This window comes from Podospora pseudoanserina, chromosome 6 (genome assembly GCF_035222485.1).
Source record: "Podospora pseudoanserina strain CBS 124.78 chromosome 6, whole genome shotgun sequence".
Taxonomy (NCBI): Eukaryota; Fungi; Ascomycota; class Sordariomycetes; order Sordariales; family Podosporaceae; genus Podospora; species Podospora pseudoanserina.
In genome coordinates, this window is record NC_085925.1 from 3,411,369 (window position 1) to 3,434,527 (window position 23,159).

At 52.8% G+C, this 23,159-nt stretch overlaps 10 protein-coding genes across 10 annotated transcripts; 4 read left to right on the forward strand and 6 right to left on the reverse strand.

Annotated features, from left to right (window-relative positions):
• Positions 1-328: 328 nt before the first annotated feature.
• On the reverse strand, positions 329-1,776 carry QC764_608620 (uncharacterized protein; the record flags this gene model as incomplete). Its single annotated transcript, XM_062949345.1, has 2 exons — positions 329-1,491; positions 1,728-1,776. 2 exons carry the CDS (start codon positions 1,774-1,776, stop codon positions 329-331), a joined length of 1,212 nt encoding a protein of 403 aa, XP_062798072.1.
• Positions 1,777-1,870: 94 nt separating this feature from the next.
• QC764_0098720 (uncharacterized protein) lies at positions 1,871-2,582 on the reverse strand (the record flags this gene model as incomplete). The annotated part of the gene is made up of 4 exons (XM_062941050.1): positions 1,871-2,126; positions 2,179-2,253; positions 2,310-2,393; positions 2,545-2,582. 4 exons carry the CDS (start codon positions 2,580-2,582, stop codon positions 1,871-1,873), a joined length of 453 nt encoding a protein of 150 aa, XP_062798073.1.
• A 17-nt stretch (positions 2,583-2,599) lies between these two features.
• On the reverse strand, positions 2,600-3,200 carry QC764_0098730 (uncharacterized protein; the record flags this gene model as incomplete). The annotated part of the gene is made up of 2 exons (XM_062941051.1): positions 2,600-2,835; positions 2,918-3,200. 2 exons carry the CDS (start codon positions 3,198-3,200, stop codon positions 2,600-2,602), a joined length of 519 nt encoding a protein of 172 aa, XP_062798074.1.
• Positions 3,201-3,918: 718 nt separating this feature from the next.
• On the reverse strand, positions 3,919-5,226 carry QC764_608640 (uncharacterized protein; the record flags this gene model as incomplete). Its single annotated transcript, XM_062949346.1, has 3 exons — positions 3,919-4,668; positions 4,881-5,054; positions 5,116-5,226. The coding sequence occupies 3 exons, from the start codon at positions 5,224-5,226 to the stop codon at positions 3,919-3,921; spliced, it is 1,035 nt and encodes a 344-aa protein (XP_062798075.1).
• Positions 5,227-6,322: 1,096 nt separating this feature from the next.
• On the reverse strand, positions 6,323-8,682 carry QC764_608650 (uncharacterized protein; the record flags this gene model as incomplete). The annotated part of the gene is made up of 3 exons (XM_062949347.1): positions 7,698-8,682; positions 6,426-7,635; positions 6,323-6,368 (listed from the first exon to the last, which is right to left on the reverse strand). The coding sequence occupies exons 1-3, from the start codon at positions 7,759-7,761 to the stop codon at positions 6,323-6,325; spliced, it is 1,320 nt and encodes a 439-aa protein (XP_062798076.1). The 5' UTR covers positions 7,762-8,682.
• A 902-nt stretch (positions 8,683-9,584) lies between these two features.
• RDI1_1 (rho GDP dissociation inhibitor) lies at positions 9,585-10,219 on the forward strand (the record flags this gene model as incomplete). The annotated part of the gene is made up of 2 exons (XM_062941052.1): positions 9,585-10,066; positions 10,128-10,219. Exons 1-2 carry the CDS (start codon positions 9,973-9,975, stop codon positions 10,217-10,219), a joined length of 186 nt encoding a protein of 61 aa, XP_062798077.1. The 5' UTR covers positions 9,585-9,972.
• Positions 10,220-10,618: 399 nt separating this feature from the next.
• Positions 10,619-11,968, forward strand: RDI1_2 (rho GDP dissociation inhibitor; the record flags this gene model as incomplete). The annotated part of the gene is made up of 3 exons (XM_062941053.1): positions 10,619-11,206; positions 11,269-11,317; positions 11,402-11,968. 3 exons carry the CDS (start codon positions 10,619-10,621, stop codon positions 11,530-11,532), a joined length of 768 nt encoding a protein of 255 aa, XP_062798078.1. The 3' UTR covers positions 11,533-11,968.
• Positions 11,969-12,348: 380 nt separating this feature from the next.
• On the reverse strand, positions 12,349-15,059 carry PPG1 (putative serine/threonine protein phosphatase). The gene is made up of 3 exons (XM_062949348.1): positions 13,880-15,059; positions 13,234-13,722; positions 12,349-13,167 (listed from the first exon to the last, which is right to left on the reverse strand). Exons 1-3 carry the CDS (start codon positions 13,893-13,895, stop codon positions 12,710-12,712), a joined length of 963 nt encoding a protein of 320 aa, XP_062798079.1. The 5' UTR covers positions 13,896-15,059; the 3' UTR covers positions 12,349-12,709.
• On the forward strand, positions 14,041-19,159 carry QC764_608680 (uncharacterized protein). The gene is made up of 3 exons (XM_062949349.1): positions 14,041-16,150; positions 16,252-18,744; positions 18,807-19,159. Exons 1-3 carry the CDS (start codon positions 16,035-16,037, stop codon positions 18,817-18,819), a joined length of 2,622 nt encoding a protein of 873 aa, XP_062798080.1. The 5' UTR covers positions 14,041-16,034; the 3' UTR covers positions 18,820-19,159.
• Positions 19,160-20,293: 1,134 nt separating this feature from the next.
• QC764_608690 (uncharacterized protein) lies at positions 20,294-23,102 on the forward strand. The gene is made up of 4 exons (XM_062949350.1): positions 20,294-21,001; positions 21,063-21,145; positions 21,212-22,842; positions 22,905-23,102. The coding sequence occupies exons 1-4, from the start codon at positions 20,944-20,946 to the stop codon at positions 23,023-23,025; spliced, it is 1,893 nt and encodes a 630-aa protein (XP_062798081.1). The 5' UTR covers positions 20,294-20,943; the 3' UTR covers positions 23,026-23,102.
• Positions 23,103-23,159: the final 57 nt, after the last annotated feature.

Here is a 23,159-nt window from a genome sequence, read left to right on the forward strand (position 1 = left end):
ACGCTCTTGAGATGGAAACTGTGAAGAGGCCGAGCAACATACAGGGATTTGACGAGGTTTCTATGGTAGGTACCCTGCTTTCCTCTATTCTACCGTCTAAAGTTGCGAGCGATGATCTGCAGCGTTTAACCCCCTCGAAGGAATATCTTTCAAGATCAGGGATAAAGCTCAGAAGCTCATCCCTAAACTATTGGCGCAGCTCCAATGTTAGACGCAAACGGGAAAAGACGACATTGGATGTAAAGTACACTAAAGTTAGTAGGAAGTTTGCTTTGCGGTTAGGCTCTCTATCTAGATATTGTGCTTATAGTAAGAGATGAGATTATCCTCATAAAGAAAAGAAGCTAGCTGCCATGACCACCAAAGGCAGTTTGCACAAGTCCCTGGTCGAAACTCCAAGCCCCATGGCCGCATTAATGAACGGGTTACCCAGATCTTCCTCGCCATTTCCGTTGCCATTCTGTCCCTCACCCCCATCGTCGTCCCCATTGCCGCTCCCATCCTGAACAGGCTCATCAGCCACCCCCCCGTCAATAACTTCAGCCTTCAGGCAGGTCACTTCTGCCCACGGACCTTCAGAGGCCCCTTTTATGGCGTTTTCCTCAGCATACTCTCCATTCAAACCCCAGATATGCCCCACGACATACACCTGCCTGACAGCCTGCTGAAACGCATCCACCGTCCCATTACCGATGTGCGCAAACGCCAACAGGTCAATCGTCCCGTTAGAGTTGCCTCCAAGCGGGGAGTCGCTGGGCATGAGCACGGCGTCTGGCGGTATCACTGGTAATTCCTGTGTCAACCCCACCCCAAGTCCTACAATACCCGACGGCGGGCGGCATCGCTCCGGTATAAGAACAGGCCGAGGGAGGGGACATAGACTCTCGCCCCCGGCACCATTTGGTCCCATGAATTCCTGTTCTTTGTAGGCTTCCGTCAGGTTTCTTTTGATATCCGCGATGCAGTCGGCAGAGAGGATGCTAGTGCAGCCTGGCCCGAGGAGAGGGGTGTCCCGGGTCCAACCTAAGGAGACAAACACGACTCCACACATTGACCACGAGGGGTGCTTGGGAACCTGCCAGGCAAATCTGTCTGTACTTGGGACTTTAACACGGTCGGACTTTGGGTGTTGGACTTGCAGCCAGGTGCCAGCGGCGTTGGAGAGGGTGTCATTGCCCGGGAAAGCCAGGGGGCCGATGGAGGGCTTGACTTTGACGGTGTAGTTCCATGATTGGTGTGAGGGAAGCTCAGAGCCGGGGTACTCGGCGGTGATGTTGTAGGATTGAATCGAAGCTTTGGAGGTGGCATTGTATCCTGATGCGAAAGTCGATGACCATGAGTCGCCTGACATACGGACTACGTCGCTGCCAAGGGTCATGGAACCATTGCTCTCAAACAGAGATGCAAATACTTGGGCAGATGCCGTACCGCCGAACGCTAGGACGCCCAGAAGGAAAGGGCGAGTGATTGACATTTTGGTACTGACTAAAACTGAAACGAGTGTGGGATAGTGATTGCCGGTTGGGTGCTAAAGAGTGAAATTTAAGAGAGGCACAAGAAAACCTGTGAGATTTCGGGACTCGTCACTGTTACAATGTCGCATTTTTATGCCCTGACGCGGAAGCTTGGCGATAAGTTCGACTCTGCCAACAGGAGACTAGCCAGGTGCCAACAGTTCTTATCATTTGCTGAGCCACAATGAGAAGGGTAACAAGTTCCTCACATACCACGGAAATCTTGGACCTTCCTGATGAGACAAAACTCAACATAAACCATTCAAGTCTTGTTGTGTCACAAGTTAATCGCCAATGGCAACTCTGAACATGGAAGGCTCTTAGCTATACCAAACCAAGACAACCTCGAGGCTGCACTAAATCGACTCCTCCTTCTTCACAGCCGTCGATGACACGGGCACTGCCTTTTCCTTTTCTGACTCTGTCCCAGTTGACGTCTCGGCAACATTTCCACCAACAACTCCTTTCTCAACCGTTGAAGTTCCCGTCTGTGTCTGTCCCTCAACGTCGCCCTTGGCAGACTTCTTACCTGCTGCCATCCTCGCAGCCATATCTGGGAACAAGACCCCAGGAGGGAAGAAGGCGAGGAGTAAACACGCGATAAGGACCATTCTGTTTCTTTGTCAGTCTTCGTTCCAAGTCTTTCTTACACCCAAAGACTTACATTCCCTCCAACACCACAAACGACCATTCATCCTGCATGATGTGATTTCCCCAGCCGCCAGCCATCTCTGCTATCCTATTTCACCACCATCCGTTAGTAACTTCACCGGAAAAGGCTTATCTCCAACATACCGGTAAATACACCTCAACAAAATAGCCACATACGCCCCCAAAACCGCATACCCAAACCTCCTGAACCCCCTATCATTCCACAACCTCACCACCTCTTCCCCAGCCTCCCCAGTCTTGATCCTATATCACCAAAGTCAGCATCATCCTCCCTCATCCCAATCTCAGAATACAACACGTACCACTTCCCAACCCTATACAAAAACTCCCCCTACCCCCAAACCCCCAAAACCACAACCTGCAACACAATACCCGCAATAATCGCCCTATTCCCATGCTCAACCAGTCGTATATTACTCACCGCACCCCCCGCCGCCAGCGCCCCCGATAGCCTGCACCATCAAACAACTAATATCCAACGGCACAAATATAAACGGGTATAACCTCGGCTTGACTCTACTCAGCCCTGGATTGAGCGATAAACACACATGCTTCAGCGTCAAATAAACCGAAATACACAGCAACGTCGGCGCAAGAATAATAGCCACGATCTGCGTCTCGAACGCTTTCTTGTTCCAGGGGTTGGACGCTAACGGGATGCGCGAAATGTACCCTTCACAACAACATCAGCTCCTGTGTTTCCAAATAGAAGGAGAAGAGAAGAGACCCACCAGCGAGCTCAAGCGCGCACCCGGCCGCGACAAAACCAGAGTACGTCCACGTTTTTGTTCTGACCCCATGGTGCACCGTCGCCAAAAGAGCAATCCCAAAACCGACCGACAAAAAAATATTGATCCCCCTGTTGGGGTAATACCCCAGCGTAGTGGCGGTAACAGGGCAGGTAGGCGACACGAAATCGCACGAGTAATAATACGCCGCGATCAAGTTCTCGAGCTCGGTCGGGGTGAGGTTCGGGGGCAGGAGGGAGGGGTCGATGTCTTCTAGCTTGACCATTGTGACGGACGGACGGCGGCAAGGTTGGTGATAGTTACACACACGAAATTCGTTTTTTTCTTTTTCGGTAGGAAGTCTGACACGAGAATCCAAAAGGGGCTAATACCCCTCATATCACAGCTTCATCTTGGTTTGAAATGAATCGCGTTGATGTGAAGAAAAAAGTGTCGGAGCCTTAACCGGATATCACACACAAACAACGGGAACAAAGACAAACTTAGTGTTGTCCATTTACACGCGGGGTTCACAACATACAATTAAAGAGCTGGCGCCCAGCGGCCTTCATATATTTCCATACAACACACTGTCACACCACCTACCATCCGTCGGCAACCTCAATCCTGATTCCGTGAAAGTTCTTCCATCCCAAAAGTCCGGCATCGAGACTCACCGCGCCACGCACTGCAGGCCAAGAGCCCCTCTGTCAAAGAGAGCTTCCCCGGAATATCCAATGCTGAAGCTCAGAATACGATTACGGGCCGCTGAGAGAGCTCCCCTCACTTTCACCTCACCAATGAAATTCCGAGCCCGAATATCACCACCCCCGGTGTCCAATATTGGCACCCTTAAAGGCAGGTTCGGCGAAATAACGTGATGCGACGATGCAACGGCATGTGAATATGCAGGACTTGTCACCACTATAAGCAAAATGCAACATATGGACTTGAATATTCTCTCTTGTTTCTACCCAAGATTTCCCTGGTGAGACCAAGAAACTTCACGGCCCTTGACCATTCGTCTTGTCAAAGACTTGGTAGACAACCGAGAAATCTCGACCCTTGCATTCGGCATCTTTGGAAGCCCTTTCATACAGATCAAGAGCCTTGGTAGCCATGGTTTGCTGAAGGTCTATCCTCCGGGCGGCATCTTGAGCAAGTTTCATATCTTTCAACATGAGCTCGATGCCAAACCCGCCTTCGTAGCCACGACTTGCCGGGGCTGTTGGAACTACGCCCGGGACAGGATTGTTGACCTCACTTGCCCAGCACTTTCCAGTGCTAGCATTGATGACATCTGCCAATACCTTGGGGTCAAGACCGAGCTTGACACCCAACAACATAGCCTCCGCCGTACCGATGTTCTGTATCCCCAGCAAAAGGTTGTTGGCCAGCTTGGCGGCGAGACCAGCGGTTTGCGGACCGCAATGAAGCACTCGTTTCCCCATACGAAGCAAAATGGGCTCAAGGCGGCCGACCAGCGACCTGTCAGAGCCCAGCATGAACGTCAATGTGCCAGCTGTGGCGCCGACAACCCCGCCTGACATGGGGGCATCAACAAAGTGACCCTGCCCAGGGAGCTTGTCTTCCACCAATTGGCATACTGTGGACGACGTGTGTGGGTCAATCGTTGACGAGTCAATGAAGAGTCGAGGTTGCGGACGAGGTGGGAGATCCGCAATGTCCTTCAGCAACGCCTCATACGTTGACCGGACATGTTGTGGCTCAGGAAGGCAAGAGATGACGACATCCTAAACGGCGCGCCGTTAGCAACGTTGAACCACAGATTGGGGCGGAGTTGTGAAAACAAGTGTTTTTAGGCTTCTCAGAGGATTGGCTATTGTTTTGATAAAATCATGAATAAGGCCGGCGAACCGGCCCCAACTTAGACTGTTCATGTTTGGAACAAATTCATCATAAAAGCTTGTGGAGGATGTGGCAAGAAAAATGGAAGAAAACCTACTGCTTCCTTCGCAGCGTCTGAGACGCTGGTAGACACCTCTGGGGCAGCACCACCGGCTTGTTGCGTCTTCATTTCCTCGACGAGCTTTTCAGCTGCGCTCCGGTTGATATCGTACAGCCGAATAGTGTCGCCTGGTGGAAGTTTGGACTGGAGGTTTCGTGCCATTTGGTATCCCTGAAGAGGAACGGTTAGCTCCAAAAATTCCACGCAAAGACAGGCAGCAAAGTAAAGATACCATCCGCCCAAGCCCAATGAAAGCATAGTTATCCAGTGCCCGCGGTGTGGTGGAAAAGGACCGACGTTGCGACAAAGCCTTCGCGGGTCGCCATACTCTTGCCGTTGACATCTTGCCGAATAGCTATTCAGAATGCAGTTGATCGAAGTCGACGTCAAGAACAATAGAGACGCCCAATATGCTCGGTGTTGGCTCCGGTCGAGCGGCAGCGAGGTTGCCATCCATGGCTGCAGTGAGGGGTGCTGGTGCGGACCGAACAACAAAGCCGACCATTGCCGATCGAGACGCTTGCTGTAGAGCTTCCATGGGTGGTCATCTGGTCAAACAAAGCGGAGGTAGGCCGAGACCGTCGGTTTAGAATAGAAAGAGATCTGTGGAGCGGAAACAGCACGCGCCGTCTCGGCATCCGCACCACATGAAATCAGTGCATTGAGATTGAGTTTGTTGGACTCAACGTCCTCGCGATCGTTTTGTGGTGTGTTTGCAGAGTGGAAAAGGTCAACCGAGAATTTTGGCGTTTTGTGTGCACAGTTTTGCGATAAGCAAAGGCTGGCCCAAGCGCTGCATCGGCGCCGAGTATCTCCGCTCTGGAGTGGTAGGTGGATAAGATGTGGGCAGACAACTGATGATGGGTATGGATGGGCACATGGGATGAGTTCGAAATTTCGAGCAAGCTTTACAAAGTTGACCGCGAAAACTATATAGTAGGTATGAGAGATACTGCCGTAGGGTAGTGCAGCAAGAATCTCATTTTGTGAAGCTCACAGTCAAGTACTACATACATCGCTGTGAAAAAAAAAATGCCTTCAATTACAATGGGTGTATGAGTACGGTTGTATCGATTTCCTGTCTCCAAAAGGATCCCACGAGACGATACTGCCAGGCCCAACTAAACGATTGTCCCTCCTCCCTCCCATCCCTATTTAATCGGCCGTGTTGGAAGACGGCAGAGGCCGCGAAGGGGTATGTATGTGCAAAGAAACAAAGAACGCAACCAAATGTGAGAAAATGTCAGGGAAAGCCTCACTTTCCACATATCCTTGACTGATCCTCCGGAAAACTCCAAGACCCCAATAGCTAATGTGATAGATCCTCCGACTCCGAACAGACCACATCCTCAGCCAACGAAGATATGAGGCCCACCTCATCCAGACAACCGAATTTTGGACAGAGAAAAAAACTTGGAAAAGAGCAACAAGGGAGGATCCTATAGAGCATTGGCAATATAAGGGGTGATCATTGGAAGAAGAGCACTGCAAAAACGTGTTAGCTAGCGTCACTCGGAGCAATCATATCAACCCAAAACTCACCCAATAGCACCCACGGCAACTGTGGCTGTGACACCGAAGAAGGCCCTTCTGCGGATCTTCTGCTTTCTAATCTCCGCCTCGGTCTTGACCTTCTTCGCTTGACGAGACTCTGGAGCGTCTTCGTCCTGGTCATCTTCATCCTCAGCGATGTCGTCGGCCTTGCGCTTCGACTTGGTAGGCTCGACAGCAGCCTCGTTATCAACCGCTTTGGTAGCAGCCTCCACCATAGCCCGGGCCTCAGCGACCATCTTGGCAGCCTCCTCCGAAGAGGGAAGCTTACCACCGAAAATGGGAACCTCAACGTCAACCTTGGTGTGCTTGACCTCTTCGCCATCGGCATCCACCTTGACATCCTGATCAACATGAACCTTGATCTTGGGCTCCTCGGTCGTATTCAGGACAGCGCCCGAGTCTTGCTCGACAGCCTCAACCTTCACCTCGCCCTCCTTGACCTCCTCAACCTTGGCCACGGTTGTAACTGGGGCAGAAACACTGGTGGTCTGGAATATCTCGTCATCGCCGCCACCGCCGTTCACAAGAGTTGCCTGGGAGTCGGCAGGCTGGGATTCAACTACACTAGGGACAGGGGGCTTCGATCCAGCCCTTCTTCTCCTGGGGGTCGCAATAGGGCGCCTGGTGGAGGGTGGCGCCGTCTTCGCTGGGCTGGCCGAGCGACTGCTGCGACGCAAGCGGGAGGGAGTCGGGGGTGGGAGAGGATATTGGGTGAGTCCATGGAAGGCGGGTGGGGCTTTTGGCCCCTCAGACGACGGGTTGACGGCAATTTCCGACGGATCCAGGAGTGCGCGAATCCACGGAAGAATCTTGTACTCAACCGCAAGATCAAGAGCCTGCTGGGGCGGGATCCACACATTGCCGGCAGTCTCGTTGGCACTCGTAGTCGGCTGCGATTTGATGTATCTGCGCTCTGCCTCCTCCTCTTCTAGGTTCGCATACGGGAAGCTCGCCTTGAACATCCCGGTGGCAGACACAAAGCCATCGCGACTGCGGCGCATGAGAAAGTAGCTGCTCGGCGATGACTTGTTGAGCCCCCAGATTGGCGATACGATCCCCTTGGGAAGTGGGGCGCGCAGATGCGCGTAGTCGAACGTGTCATCGAGAAGGGGATCGTTGGCGTCGTTATGGGTGAACGCAGCCACCTTTGGGGACAATCTTGTCCGGCCTAGCCGGCGACGGGAAACCAGTTCGTTATCTAGTGATCCGAGGTGAGTTTCTGTTCACTGCGATTGTGCAGTAGGGAAAAGCGGGTCATACGCGGTGGAACATCATCAATCATGAACTGATTGTAGCGCTGAGGCAGGTGACGGTGTGTGGCCATTTTGTCTGCTGCGAGTGTGCGTCTTGGGGAGCTTGAGCCCTCCAGAAATGGTTCCGTTTTGTGTATGTTCGTGATTCGCAACGAGATGTATTTGGATGAAAGTTTGATGTGGGATCGAAGTGCGCAACAAGCGAAATCTTTTGCGCGCAGCCGCAGGGGCCTTCGTGGGAAATCAGTCGTCCACAAGGCAACGAGCTTTGTTGGGATCAATCCAGAGCCTAGGTAGCTACAGGGCCCGGGATATCTGGGTAATAAACAGCAGAAAAAAGATGCGGTCCAATGCTTCGGCGCAGCATACAAAGATGGTGCGACAGGATGGGATTGACAGGTTGACAAAGTGCTTGGTGCAGTTGACGATTTCCCCAGGCGCAATCTGTTAAACCTCTCTCTTTGGGAAAGTGACAGATTGGGAGAAAAGTGGCCGGGGCCCCGGGATCTCCTTAAGCTCAACACCCCAACAGCGCGACTGGACCCATGGGGAAGGGTTTAGCGTGTTGATGGCACGGACCACCTACCACTTTGGAAGTCATCGAGGTCACGGGAAGGGGCCAGAATGGGCCGTTGATCGGAGGTTTTGATTGGCTCTGGATTGCAGCCAGCGTGAGGGGAATCGACATGGGGGCGTCCACACACACGCGCCGTGGTTCCGTGGGGAGCCCGAACTGTCAACGAATTGCAACCTTCCAAGTTGCGAAGAAGGCATCGTTTTCAGGCCAGAAACGACATCTCCCTCAAGCCTCCCACGCTGTTTCTTCCAGAAGTGGGACATGATGGTTGTACACGCCATCAACTCCCCATTCCCCGTTACTGACAACCCCTCATGAGGCTGCCGTCCCCTTGCGGCTGATCCTCGCGGCAGGCGCTCGCCAACACCTACCTACATGCGTTGTATGCAGTCTCCCTTGCTCCATAAAATCTGGGGAAGTTTTCACGTTGTCTTTGAATCTGGTCTTGCGGGTGACCCTTGAGCCCTTCAACGACGTTGCCGAATCTGTTCCATGCTGCACGGACCTTCGAGCCCCTTTTTGGACCCGGAGAAAATGGAAGTCGTCGGTGCTGTCAAGTTCGCGACCGGATAATCGTTTCTTCCGTGCTCTTGTACAATCAAAAAGCCAGATCCCCAAACGTCTTTGCGATGGACGCAGAAGAACAAAAGGAGCGGTGTGCAGCTTGGGGATGCAGCTTGGGTGGCAGTCTTGGCTGGGCTCTCCTCGGAACCTTCAATGTCCCATATTTATTGACCGTTGATGGAAGGCTTGTTAATTCTGAGTGCTGCGTGAGAAAAGTGAAGATGGACAACAACGAGCTTCGTGGACAAGAGTCATGGCTTAGTTATGATATCTTTAAATTGTTGAATACCTAGAGCTGCACCGAGCTCGAAACCTGGGTGACCGCTCCCGTCCTGGCACCTTGGCATGTCGAGGTCGACAAGGGGTGACGGCAGCAGCCGACGTATTAAGTGGAACTAACAGCATCTCCGCCAAACGGCTTCCCAGAGTGTTAGTGTCGGTTGTATCTGTAACACGGCCGCTCGCGTCGTTTCCGGTCAGATAGATCGACCGTTAGGGACGACTGTCGAGGATATGGATGTTCTTCTCGGGTCCTTCAGCTAAATAATAAGCGTGTGGTCGGGATAACATATATAGTAGCAAGTGGCCTCACCTCTGGGCGGCGCTGCTCGGCCTGACCCCTCAGTCTCGATGTCAAAGCCCTCAGTTGGGCCAATTGGGCATGCTGGTGCTGGCCAACCAGGTCGGTAGAACAGAGCCCCCATCAAAACAGTTGGGGCCTCTGATGAGGTCCGGCCCCTCGTCAGGCTATTTGTTCCAGAAGTTGCGACGGTTCCAATGCTGCAGAGCTGCATGATTCAGGGCCAGATGCTTGCGGTCTCAAAGACCCCACCAAGGGGCGGCTTGGTCTCACTGGCTAGCCAAAGAAAGGATTGCCTGAGGAACCCCTCCATCAACCACCCCTCATCCACCTTGCTCCATCAGGCCCAGCCCAAATAAATAAGCTCCCATCATCATCCTCAGCCCCCTTCCCCGGTGTTCTGGTTCCCTTACAAGTAGTTTTACCTACCTTAACTCAACGACACCCGCCCCTAATTACTAGACTCAACGACGCCGTCTGCGCCTGCCACCACGAGTCAAAACCGAACCGACGTGCCCAATCCCCACATCACAACGCTCACCGTAACTTTACTTTATCATCATGTCTGGCCACGAAGAGGATCTCCTGCCCGAGAACAACTCGGGCTACAAGCTCTCCCAGCCTAAGCAGAGCTTGGCTGAGTACCAAAAGATGGGTAAGTAAACGACTGCCCAGTGGGTTTTGCATCAGGAGTGATATATATAAAAGGACGCGAGTGAGAGCTTTGGCGAGGGGGTTGCGGCGGGTTGGGGTATTTCAGCAAGTGCTGGATGAGCATTGCACCTCGGTGGAAGGCTTGTTATCGTGATAATGGAATAGAGACGGAAATGTGGCGGGAGCAAGATATAAGTGCTTTTGCTAGGGTTAAACTTGGAGCATCCCGGGAGTCGAGCTCAATGCCCCGTCAAGCTGCCGGGAAAGCTGCCGGAGCAGGTGCTGTTCACTCGTCGAGAGCCCCGGTTGTTCCGTCGAAAACCGTTATTCACTGCTGGCTGGCTATTGTTCTCTGCAACGACTCGTCTGGCTGGCCCTGCCTGAGGCTTTCGACACTCGGAAACTGTCTTACCCTTCTCAACACCACCAACTGCATTCTTCCCTACCTCCCACGGCCTCACCACACACCATCCACTTCAGCATTTTCTCTCTTTCTCTCTCACAACCCACAACACCTATTTTTCTTCCGCCCTCGAGTCCAACCGAGATCAACATGTCTTCTGGAAATAAAGTCACGTTCCAGGAGAACTCGGAGGAGAAGACAGATGCCAATGGCCGTGGTCGCGCTTTGAGTGGTGCCAAAGCCCCGGACCCGGGCTTGATTCGAACACCCTCCCGCCGTCTTCCGTCTCCATACCCCCATCAAGATGCTCTGGATGAGCAGACGAGTCCCATCGGCAGCGCCTTGAAGCGTGCCAAAAACACTGCCTCTGCTGTCTTCTGTCTGGCCAACGCTAACCAAACCCACTCAGACGAGGGCGATGAGTCTCTCCAGCGCTACAAGGCTTCTCTTGGTCTGACTGGCGGAAACGACCTCTCCGACCCCAACGACCCTCGTGTCTGCATCATTCAGTCTCTTACCATGGAGTCTCCTGGTCGTCCCCCGGTTGTCATCGACCTCTCGGCCCCCGGCAGTGTTGAGAGCCTCAAGAAGACACCATTCAAGATCAAGGAGGGCGTCACCTTCACGATGAGCGCCCAGTTCAAGGTTCAACATGAGATCCTCAGCGGTCTCCATTACGTTCAGGTCATCAAGCGCAAGGGTATTACGATCCCTGGTGGCAAGTCTGACGAAATGATTGTAAGTTTCTTCCTGATGTATTCCACCACGCAATTGCAGTTTTGCTAACAAAGCAACAACAGGGCTCTTATGCTCCCAACACCGTCAAGCAGCCCTTTTACACAAAGAAGTGTGCGTACAATTCGTTTTCTTTTTCCTTTTTTTTTTATTTTTTTTTTAGGGGTGAAGCACGATACTGACCAACCAGCTCAACAGTCCAAGAAGAGACGGCCCCAAGCGGCATGATGGTCAGAGCCACATACCATGTTGCCTCTAGCTTTGTTGACGACGACAAGAAGACCCATCTCAAGTTCGATTGGGCCTTTGAGATTGCTAAGGACTGGTAAACATCGCGTCACCGACAACATTACTTCTCACGACCACTGGATTGAGCTGTTGAAAGCGAGGAAAAGGAACGAACGACTTGGAGCTTCAGCGACCCCAATCACCACTTTGCGACTCGAATTCTCAGGCGCGATTCACTTTTTTTTGCTAGAAGCAGACACGAGGGTTTAGATTTGGAACCAAAAAGGGAAAAGTCGAAGGAAGAATAGTGCGGGGCAGCAAGTCGTGCAATCTGGGTTGTTCTTGCTTTTGGTGGAAGATGGAAGGGTAGGGACGATTTGGGGATTGCAAATTGTATAGCGTGGACAATACTTTCTCTCACACACTTGCTTCTGGGGCTCTGCGAGCAGAGTCCCTTCTCAAATACACATCAAATGCCCAGTCTGCGCTTCTCGTCTTTTTTTTTGTATGTCTATTTGAACATTGCTTGTGAACCCCTATGCGAAAGTCAACAAACATCTGAGGGGGCCCCTTTTCCGAATGTAAACGAACCCCCGTTGCCGTTGACATGCAGTCGGCCGGTGAACCTTGATCTTGGCGACGACTGCATGAGAGCCGAGAGAGAGGACGATTAAGCATGGGAGCTGAGAGAGAGAGAGAGCAACTAAGCATGAGAGCCTCAGTAGAACATAGCCTCCCACAACATGGCATGGCTTGTTATGTTTTGGAGCAACTTCACAAGTTAATGAGACTGGGGATTCAAGACACTCTCTCACAACAAGATAGGTTCTAGCATGCAGCAGTCATGGTCACCACACCATGCATCTGCGACTAGTACTACAATGAGAGTGAATCACAAAACCATCTCTACCACGGAATACCAAAGTGTCTTTTGGAGGAAATCTCTTCGAGTAAATAACTCCTCATTCATTTGGTATCATTCGTCTCCCTCTATAGGTATGTCATGCACTATTCTTCAAAACACATACAGGAACATGCCCTATTATTGCCCCTGCCCAACAGTTTGAGGAGGATGCAACTTGGTGCATGACATCCTACAAATAAACCCCCTCTCTTGTCCCAGTTGGGCCTGCTTGAGGCGTGCCTGATACATCCCCGAGATCCAATCAAAAGCGAAACATGAGCACCTTCTCTCGCTCTACTCCCCTGCGCCAACGCTGTGGTTTCCACATGCCTTCCCTTGGCAGCACTTCTAGTTCTAGTTTCCCAACCTCACCCTTATAAGAAGTAATCCGGCAACTGCCCCTGCTCCCCCATCTTATCCTGCCCCATCTGCATGTCCTTGACCTGGTCATTCTCGGGCGCGGCTTCGAAAACGTTGAACACCCTCTCTCCGTTCTCCCCCACTTCCAGCACACTCGCCATGTTTCCACAGCGGTAACAGTAATTTGGGGCGCTCCACACCGTCGATAGCTGGTTGTCAAACAGCGTCTGGTATCCCTCCTGGCACAGCTGATGGGCGCGGAGGATGTGTTCCATCTTGTTGACTTCGAGAAACTTCTTCACGACTTGTGACCCAAATGTGTAGCCTGCGCCGCGGGGTGACAGGGAGAACTCGTCGCGCTCGGGGTCGGGATCGGACCAGACGAGATCCGCCATGGGGCCTTCGTGGGGGATCTCGCGGAAGCGGTCTATGATCTTGATTTGGTCGATGGAGTGGATTGATGGGGAGAGGCCTGCCAAGAAGGGGATTTGTCAGGGATGAGAAGGATGAAAGGAAAGGCAACGGGGTTCAAACTAACCACCATGTACGCAGAATATCCTGTCGTCAATCACCACACTCAACGTCAAGTAGTCAAACATATCCGTGAAATGGTGCCAGACGTTGGCGTTGCCGTATTTCCTCGAGCATTCCGTGTAGAACCCATAAGACTGTGTTACGCCTCGAGACTCGTGGTTGCCCCTGATAAGGTGCAGCCGGTTGGGGTAGCGCAGCTTGAGGCATACGAGCAGCGAGATGGTCTCGACTGAGAACATGCCGCGGTCGACATAGTCACCTAGAAATAGATAGTTGGTGTCGGGACAGAAACCTCCGATGCGGAAGATCTCAATCAGGTCGTAGAACTGGCCGTGGATATCGCCGACGACGGTTACTGGGGCTTTGACATGGACAACATTGGACTCCCTCATGAGGAGCTCTTTTGTTTTGGCGCATATCGCCTCGATGACCGACTCGGCGAGGAGTTCCTTCTTGTAAAGACGGGCGATACATTCGTCGAGGTCGACGGAGGCTGCAAGACTCGACGGTCAGTGATGGTTGTTGAAGGGGCAGGGCATGGCGGGGCAGGAAGCTGCTGGTTTGCGCTGCGATGATCAGGGGCTGGGTTGCGAACTGCTTGCTTGCCTGGATGCGGGCATGACGTGTGTGTGGTATGGGGAGCGACTTACAAGGGAGGCCTGGCATTTTTTGCTCGAAAAGATAAAGGAGCGTCGTTGAATCGTAAAGGAATGGTGGCGCTTAGCAGTAGAGAGGAAAAGAGGATCAGGGACCGCAATAGCGGCGATGTCTCCCAACTCGAGCGATGTCAACGGAGATTATTGGAAATGCGCGAACCAACATATTCGAAAGAGACGGAGCAGTCACATATGGAGGGGGAAAAGATCCAGAATAATCGAAATACTCCGTCTATTGGTGCAGTCGGAACATAGGACTATCGTGGGGCGTAGAGATGAGGTGTCGAGAACCTAAAGCATCATCATGGCGTCGTTGTAGGAGGCGGTAATCGTGGTCATGGCCTTGTATTTTTCTCTCGATTCACCCACCTACTTGGTAACTGGCGCGCAGCAATTCACTGCCTGAACCAAGCATCATCATTTGTCGGTGGACCGGGGAATCCTCGGCGATAAGATAGGCCAACGGTTCCAGGTTTCAGAGCCTCGTTCACGGACCACCCCCCGCCAAACTCTCACCCACCAGCAACACGTGCATCTCTCACAGCTGCCCCACCTGGCGCCTGGGAGGTGTTTCTTTCAAAAGGGCACGTCTTCCCACCCGCACCGCTGCCGCCAATCTCTTCTTCATTCATCCTCCTCTTTCTCGCCGTCGCTGCGGCCGCTGACCGACTGGCAGGGCATCGCCGTCCAGCGAATTCAATCAGCAAACCGTCGCCGGAAATTCTCACTGCGCTGAGTCGGATTCCGTTCTCCTTGGCTCTCGAATTCTGAACGTCAAAACCACTCACGGACAGCATTCATTGCTGCACTTCTCATTTTCTTGTCTCTTTCTCTACGTTCCGGCCATTTTAGCTGTTGAGGTTGTGCTCTCTGGCTGTTGACGTCTCCAACTCTCCAGCTCTTGCTTGCGTGTGTCTCCCCCGCCCCCCTCTGACACCTTCAGCACCTCGGATCACTACAAGGTCCTCCCTCTCGCTGGTCTTGTTGAAAGCCGCCGCTCATATCGAGTCTTGGACGCGGGGTGGTGCTGCGCTGGGCATTTCCTTATTTTACTGTTTTTGTTGTTTTCCTCCTCGCAGCCTGTTGCCCAGGGTGCTTGAGGAGTTGTTGAGTTATAGACATTTACAAACTACTTCCCGTATCTGAATATCAAGATGAGCTTGTCCGACTTCAAGGTTGATAGAGGAACAATGTGGACAATGGCATCTGAAACTGCTCCTTTGCTGCTCTTTGCATCTGCCGTATGGCTGCCGATATCAACCGTTTCATCCCATCTCAATACCATTCATCCATCATCACCATCGACTCAACAATAAAACCTGCTCACAATGACAGGTATTGTCTTCAAGTATCGAGCTTGGTTTCAAGTAGCCTCAACAGCATCTCTTGATGAGAACCACAGAAATCGGCTCACGTGACATGAGTGAGGCCTGCGGGGGCTGACCGTGGCGGCTGAGGAGATCCGAGCGCTTACCGATGAGAGGAGCGTTCAACCTCTGAATTTTGACATGCAGGTCCGATCACGCCGCATCCGCAACGACCATCCGCGAGTCCCTGCATCTTTAGCTCTCATGTTACAAGGCTGAGAACCATTATCACTCACTATTGCTATTCATCTCTATGGTGCTGCTGCTGTCTGGCCGGGCTGGGATCAAAGAAGGAGGAGATTGAAGTGCGGCCGAGTCTGCTGCTCACTGAGTGTCGCCAAACCGCCTGGGCTCAACTACCCCTGAACTGTGACTTAGTTATTTCGGAGGATCGCGTGGACTTGAGGACGACCTAGCAGTGCCGAAGCCCCCTATTCGAATGCCAGGAATAGGCGTCAAGCGTTATCTCACGTCGTGTCGAGGCCGGTCGTGTCTTGAGATCGCCTTGGTGTGGTATCGCGGTATCACGGGCAGAATCGCTACCCTTGTGCGACATTCATTACATTGGAGATCAGACGAACGATACGCGCCTTCCCTATTCACCACGACCCCTTCATTATTGTCGGCAACAATAGTGCTCTCTTGCAGCTCTACCTGGCATTGTCCATTGTTGAATACTGAGAAGGTTTTTTGGACCCCAGCAGTTGGGTATCTTTTTTGGACTGTTCTCATTTCACTTGCCTCAACCACGACTCTTCCCCCGACTTTCCAATCACACCAACATGTCCACAGCACCTGGCCAGTCATCCCCAGATAAGAAACCCAACGAGCAGTGTTACAACTGCGGAAAAGATCATTGGACGTTGGCTTGCCCCGAACCGCAGAGACCGATTATGGAGTAGGTCGTCCATTTCTTTCTTCACAACTCGACTCCTTCGATCCGGAAGACGTTCAAACCCCTTTCCCACTTCGATTTGTTTACTAACATTCTTGGCACAGCGGTATTCAGCGCTGGCAGTCGCGGCATCAAGAGCAAGGTGGTTCCAACCGTAACAACTCATCGCAAGAGAGACGCGGGCCAGTCGTAGAGCGTTACCCTCCCCTGCCGAATCACGGTCAAGCTATGGGCGGATACCCACCACCTTCAGGCTATCCCGTCCCCGGATATGCTGGCATGCCTCCTGTTCCTCCCGGCTTGCCTCCTGCTGGTCCACCTGGCTTGACTTCTGGTGGCCCTCCTGGTCTTCCACCTGGTCCTCCTGGCTACACCCCCAATGGTCCTCCCGGCTTCAATCCCAGTGGCCCACCAGGTCTGTCTTCTGCCGGTCCACCCGGTTTGCCCCCTGGTGTTGCACCTCGTCCCCCAAACCAACCCCCTCCACCTCCACCAGGACCTCCCCCTTCTCATCCTTACCAGCCGCAGCAACCATATCCACCAGCCCAGTATGCTGGAGGTTATCAAGCACCGCAGCCACCACAGCAGGCACCGCAGCATGGTCAGTATATTCCACCAGTTCCTCCACAGTATCCACAACAGTATGGCCAGCAACCTCCTTACGGCCAGCATCAATATGTTCCACCATATCACCCACAAGCCGGCCCATATGGCGGTGCCCCGAATTATCCTCCTCAGCAGTACGGTCAGCCAGGTCCGCCTACAGGACCTGCGCCATATGCCCAACCTCCTTTTGGCAGTCAAGCCCCGCCTCCACCACCTGCCGCCCCATACTATGCTGCCCACGCAGCTGGGTTCAGCCCTCCTCCCCCTGCCACGGGGGCATATCCCCCGCCTCCTCCGCCCGGCTGGGTTCCTCCTCCGTTCCCACCCGCCCATCAGCAGGCAGATGGCAGACACCAGCACTCGAACAACAATCGAGATAGAAAGGACCGGCGGAGGAGGAACAGGGATAGAAACCGAAATGGAAACCGCAATAACAACGGCAATGGTAATGGCAATGACAGCCAAGGCCGAAATGGTCAGCGCAGAGACCGGCCGCATAGCCAGCAAGTCCGGCAGCAGGCGGCTGCGGACGAAAACCAGGTGTCACCGGACGCCAGCCCAGCTCGGCGGCAGTCGGTGACGGGCGGTGACGGGGCGTTGGCGGGCGGTGCGGGATCGTCGGCGGATGTGACCAACCCGCCCGCAAATGTCGTAAGTTCGTTGGCGGATGGCAGTCAAGTACCGGCTGAAGACATCCCAGCTTTGGAGCAGCCAGCAGTCGAGGGCCGTGAAGGCCAAAAGAAACGCCGGGGGAGGGCCGGGTCGCCAAGTCCACCCAAAGATCCCAACGAGTGGGACTTTGTGGTGGACAACAAGCATGTCTTCCCGGACCTGGACCCAAAGCCCGCCGACCCCGTTGGCATCCCACTCCCCTTCCACTTCACGGAAGATCCCACCATCCCACCGGCTTACAATGCCACGTGCATCAAGTCAAAGTACTTCAATGAGTATGACTTGATGGACTTTTGCAAGTCGGTGCGGGACAAGGAGGAGTGGGAGAGGCTGAAGAATGACCCCATCTTTCGTCACTACCCTGGCATGGTGAGGAGGACGTTTCCACCAGACAATAGGATTGAGTACTCCACATACGAGCCTACCCCTCCTCTTTCCCCTTCTGTTGAGATCAAGTTGCCGCCCAAGTATGAGCCGCCTCAGCCAGCCTCCCCCGCCCCGGCTCCAGTTGACAGCCGGTACGGTAGCGAGTATGACAGCTTTGAAGACAAAAGAGGTAGACGGGATGACCGCTCCGTTAGAGACGATGATGTTGGCTTCCGCTCTCGCCGTTCGCCCCCCCACCAGCCCAGGCATCAAGACTCCCCACGCGATCGTGATCGTCGTGGCCAGAGCAGCAACCAAGACCGCTGGTCACGTTATCCTGATGACCGCGACAGAGACCGCGGCATAAAGCGTCGCCGAAGTGCCTCGCCCCCAACCCCAGCCGACATAACCGCCGACCCTTGGTCCCCCAACGCCGTCGAGCCTCCCTCCACCAAACGTCGCAGTGACGACCGCCACTCCGACACCCCCCGCGGGAGTACCTACCGTGACCGCAACGACCGCGTCCCCTACAACAAAAGAAACGACAGCGGCTACCACAGCGGCCAATCCCTCGACAAGATCTCCTCCCGCCGCGACAGCCCAAGAGAGTGGCAGCCCCAGTCCAACAGGCGAATGTCCAACCGCCCCCACGGTTACGACCAGCGCAACCGGTCTGCCACCCGCAGTCGCAGCAGGAACAGCAGCAGCGGCGGTGAAAACGCCAGAAGCCGCACCAGAAGCCGGTCGCCTCCTCCTCCCCGGAAAAAAGCTGCTCGGGGTAGAAGTAGGAGTAACTCCCCTTTGACGTTTCAGGACAAGATGCTGCTTGGTTTTACTGGAACTGAGAGCTCTGATGAGGAGGAGAAGGAGGTGGAGAAGAGGGTGGTCAAGGCGAGGAGGATGGAGAAGAAGAAGCCGCCTGTTAAAAGGCCCAAGGTTGCTTCTGCGTTTAAGTAAGTTTTGCCTGGTCTTTATGTTGTTTATAAAGTATGCATACTGATAATCTTTGTAATAGTCGACGTTGGTAGCCGGACTTGAGCGTTTCTAAACGAATTTTTATGAAAGGGGAAACATCGTGCCTTCGTGGTGGATTTAGCCATTTTTAAAAATGGTGTTTTTTGAAGTTGGCGTTTGCATGCGTTTCTCTTTTTTGAGGTCGATGATGGGTTTAGATTAAGGCGTCTGGGAATGATAAGTTGCTATTTGCAACCGGGAAGTAAGGATAAACCTGGGATTGAAGTTATATAGCATTGCGTTTCAGTTGCACATATAATTGTACTTGGGATGTTGAATACCCTGCAACTTGTTAGATGGTATTTCTTACTATTACCCTCATAGGCTCCATGCAGCAGAGTACCTCAATCTCACGAAATGAGGTCTTTGTTGAAAAAGAACTGAAAATTTCAGGGTTAGTGACCGAGATGATACTCGAACTGCAGTGTCCTACGGTATATAGATGCCATCAAAGGAAAGAGGCAGGAGAGAAGCGTTGCCTTTGACTACTGCGTTAATTGGATAGCACGGTGCGACTTGATGTGATGTTTGGACGATTTTAGGAACAATGTTGGGACGCAATTCTGATGCGGTTGCGCCTGGACTAAGTTGAGATTGTTGCCTGTTTGAAAGGGTGGTGTTAGAGAAAGACATCATAGGTCGTAGGTAGTAGAGCGTGGGTGATTTCACGCTCAGCAAGACAACTATGACAGACACTGTGCTCTGGTCTTGTTTTTCATCATGTAGTGCAGGTTGCATGTGACATGATAAAAAGATTGCCATGATTTCTTGTTTTCTTTTTGTGAGAGTACCGTCCAAGACGACATGTTCAGCCGACTTCGTATAAACAAGTACTGTAACTTGAGTGATGACAATGTAATCGAAACCTGACTCCTCTTTGAGGAATATATGATTTATGCTCGGACAATTTATCCTCGAGTATCTACAGTTTCTTAGGCTCTTTCCGGCTTCATCAATACATATTCAGTTGGCCTTGTCTAGTAATGCTCGGACGATTTTTCCAAGCGAGTGATGTAATGCCGCTATTCTTCTTGAACTGAGCCTCTGCTTTTTTATTTGATAGCTATTTACTCGGATTCGGATTTATCATTTCTTTTTCCTATGGTGTGGCATTCGGAACTATGCTTGAACGATTGATACTTGAAAATCTTTATCTGAATTCGGGGCGATTTACCAGGACAATCACCAGCAGGATTTAAGGGCACTGTGGGAATGTGTGACGTGTCCAGACTGATGAGAATAAACATCCTCAAAAGTGATGTGTCTGTTAATTTTCTCTTATGCCACTACTCTGGTAGTTCCTTCGGTCGGTCTCTAAGATGAAGGGAGGAAACTCACCTAAAAGCCCCTCTTTGACGGGTAAGGCAGAGATCAGTTTGACAACCAAACGCCCAACCCTTCACCATTGCAATCCAGGTAGTCTGAAGCCAAGATCTCAAAGCTGATGGCGTGCGTCACCTGCATAATCTCCACTTTCCTGGGCCCTTTCCATAAGCAACTCTACCACTCATGGCCACAAGCCTTGCTGTTGGTTCATGCTGCAGCTGTAGCCTGTGTCCAAGACCATCGTGCCTTCCCAAGGAGGCAGCCTTACTCGCCCCCCAAATCCCCTCAGACCCAGTCTTTGTCAGCGCTTGCCCCTCATTTACCAATCCTCTTCCACCACATCCATTCATGGATCAAATGCCAGTTTGAACTATCGTCCACGAAAACCAGTGATTACTGCAGTCAAGGCGCCGAGACTTAATCCATGATCCGTACGACTCCCCACTTCAGCATCCACCAAATAGTCTCACCAAAGCCACGCCCACCCCACCAGGGCTGACCGCGGACCAACCTCAACGGCTGCCTGCCTATCGCCCAAAATGCAGTTATGTGTCAACCCAACGTTGCTAGACGCGGCCCGCCACAGCCGCATACCAACAGTCTCAACCCGCCGCTGACATGCATAGCAAAGTCAACAACCACTGGCGCCAAGCCCATCGTCAATGCAACAGTCAGTCAGGGCACGATGGACACTCAACTTGACCCCGCCAACCTGCCCCGCCATCTCGTGAGATTCATATAGAGGGCCAGAGATCTTTTGTCTTTACCTGCTTGGACTCTGTGTCTATTCAAAAACAAACAAAACTTGAACCATGGCTGACCCCACTGCCATCACGGCTGCTTTGACTGGCCTCTTTCCTCTGGTCAAAGGTAAACATTGCCCCTTTTCAGGCACAAAATGGGCATATTGGCTGACGGTGGAAACGGACAGAGGTCTTTTTAATGACCCAGGTTCTCTTTGAGGCCGACAAGAAGCTTCGCTCTTTTTGGGCACGGGTGGAACTCCAGAGAGCAGTACGATATCACCGGGGAGCACTCTAGAGTAGACTCTCATGCTAACAACGGCTCTCCTATTACCAGATCTTTGATGCCTGGGAGGATGGGTGGCTCGATGCCCGGGACAAGCCTGATGATAAGATCAAAGCATACGCATTTGAGAAGCCACTTCTGGCAAGGGGTATCTTGAAGGAATTCGTGAGCCTGCTCAAGACACTCTCGGATCCCGACAAGCTCAAGAAAAGATACGGTCTGAGGCCCGAGAGGATCCCCAAGTATGCGACCAGAAACGACGATGTGCCGAGGGACTTGAGATACTACTCGGATTATCTCAGCAGTGTCGACAGCCGCTTCAACATTAAGGGACTTCCTGCCTTCAACAAGAGCATCAACGACCACTTGAACTTGCTTAAGACTGTCCGTTATGTGATAGTGGGAAAGGACTACGAGCTTGAGGATGTAGTCATCCGGTTCACCGAGTTCAACCGAGACTTGCAACTGTATACTGACAGCGAGGCCAACAACGAAGCGGCCCAGAGAATCTACGAGGTTGTCCTGACGGGTCTCCACTCGAAGCCTGACGACCCAGCACGTCTTGCCGAGGCAGCTCTGTTCGAGCAAAAGGCAACCATCGACCCCGACGCCAAGAGATTCTACGGCGACATCGCTAAATTCATCGGCTTCTCCCTCTCCCTCCGAGACGTCACCGTCCTCAACGGCCGCGGCCTCAGCCCCAACATGCCCTCCCAAAAGATCTTCACCCGCCGAGACTTTTCCTTCGACGCCCCTTACAAACTCGGCCCCCACTCCACCCTCGCCCGTCTTTTGGATTATCCAACCAAATACCAAACCCGCCTCGTCCTCGTCGAGTGGGTCCCCGTCCCCAAGACCGTCAACGTCAAGACCAAGCTCGAAGGCCTCAAGTCGGAGTGGTATGTTCTCCACGCTGACAAACCCGACGGTCTGCTTTTGCCGACGGCCCAAGGTCTGGTGTACGATAACACCGACTCCAACTTCATTGGCATCGTCTTCCAACTCCCGTCGCACATCAGGACGGAAGTTCCCACCAAGATCGCCGGCCGGGTTGATCCCCGGGTTGTCCGCTCCCCCAAGACCACGGCCGCTCAAAGGATGCCCACCAGCCTGAGGCAACTCATCCTCCAACAACCGGCCCTCGACCTTGGCGTCCGGTTCAAGCTGGCGCAAAAGCTACTCAACTCTCTGCACTTGATGCACACGGCCGGCTGGATGCACAAGCGCATCCGCGCCGATAACATACTCTTTTTTCCCTCCCAGAGCCGAGACGGCGAGCCTGACCCGACAAGACTGGACTTTGAGAACCCTTTTCTCGCGGGCTTCCACTCTGCTCGCTTGGAGATTGAGACGTCGTCTGTTCTTGAGGTGGCTGCGAAGCCGCTGGAGCATATCCGCCCGCTTCAGGGGCTAGGTAAAGTGCTGAATCAGCCTAGGGTTGTCGCGTTGGATGCGTACCAGCATCCGGAGTATAGGTATAATGTCAACCTGCCCTACCGGAATCAGTATGACCTTTATGGGGTGGGGGCTGTGCTGTTGGAGCTGGGGCTGTGGGAGACGCTCGAGATGTTGGAGAAGGGGGATATTGGACGGAGGGGGTATGATCCGAGGGTTGTGCCGACCAAGGATGATATCAGGAAGGATGGGGAGACGGTGGAGAGGGCGGGGTGGAAGTTGGATAGGTAAGTTTCTTTTTTCTTTTTCTTTTCGTTATGCGGATGTGGGTTGGCTAACTGAGTGACAGGATTATGGGCTCAACATATGGAAAGGTGGTGAGGGAGTGCTTGACGCTCAAGCCTATGCCGGGGGATCTGCTTGGGTTGGAAAGGACGCTGGTGGCGAGGTTGGCTCATTGCCAGGCCTGATCAGGTTGGTTGGGATCTAGGGTTGAATGGAAATAACAAGAGGGTTAAGAGCCAAAAGACCAAACGATAAAGTTTATTCATGTATTTCCCCTCGTGATCATCCATGTGTAAAGATGCCGTCTCTATCATCAGCG

Coding starts and splice junctions, on each gene's coding strand:
- PPG1 (XM_062949348.1), bottom strand. Junction 13,168..13,233: donor GATATTCTGCGTACATGGTG/GTTAGTTTGAAC, acceptor CCTTCTTGGCAG/GCCTCTCCCCATCAATCCAC.
- QC764_608680 (XM_062949349.1), top strand. CDS start 16,035: ATGTCCACAGCACCTGGCCAGTCATCCCCAGATAAGAAACCCAACGAG. Junction 16,151..16,251: donor CCGCAGAGACCGATTATGGA/GTAGGTCGTCCA, acceptor TTCTTGGCACAG/CGGTATTCAGCGCTGGCAGT.
- QC764_608690 (XM_062949350.1), top strand. CDS start 20,944: ATGGCTGACCCCACTGCCATCACGGCTGCTTTGACTGGCCTCTTTCCT. Junction 21,002..21,062: donor CCTCTTTCCTCTGGTCAAAG/GTAAACATTGCC, acceptor GGAAACGGACAG/AGGTCTTTTTAATGACCCAG. Junction 21,146..21,211: donor GGGTGGAACTCCAGAGAGCA/GTACGATATCAC, acceptor TCCTATTACCAG/ATCTTTGATGCCTGGGAGGA.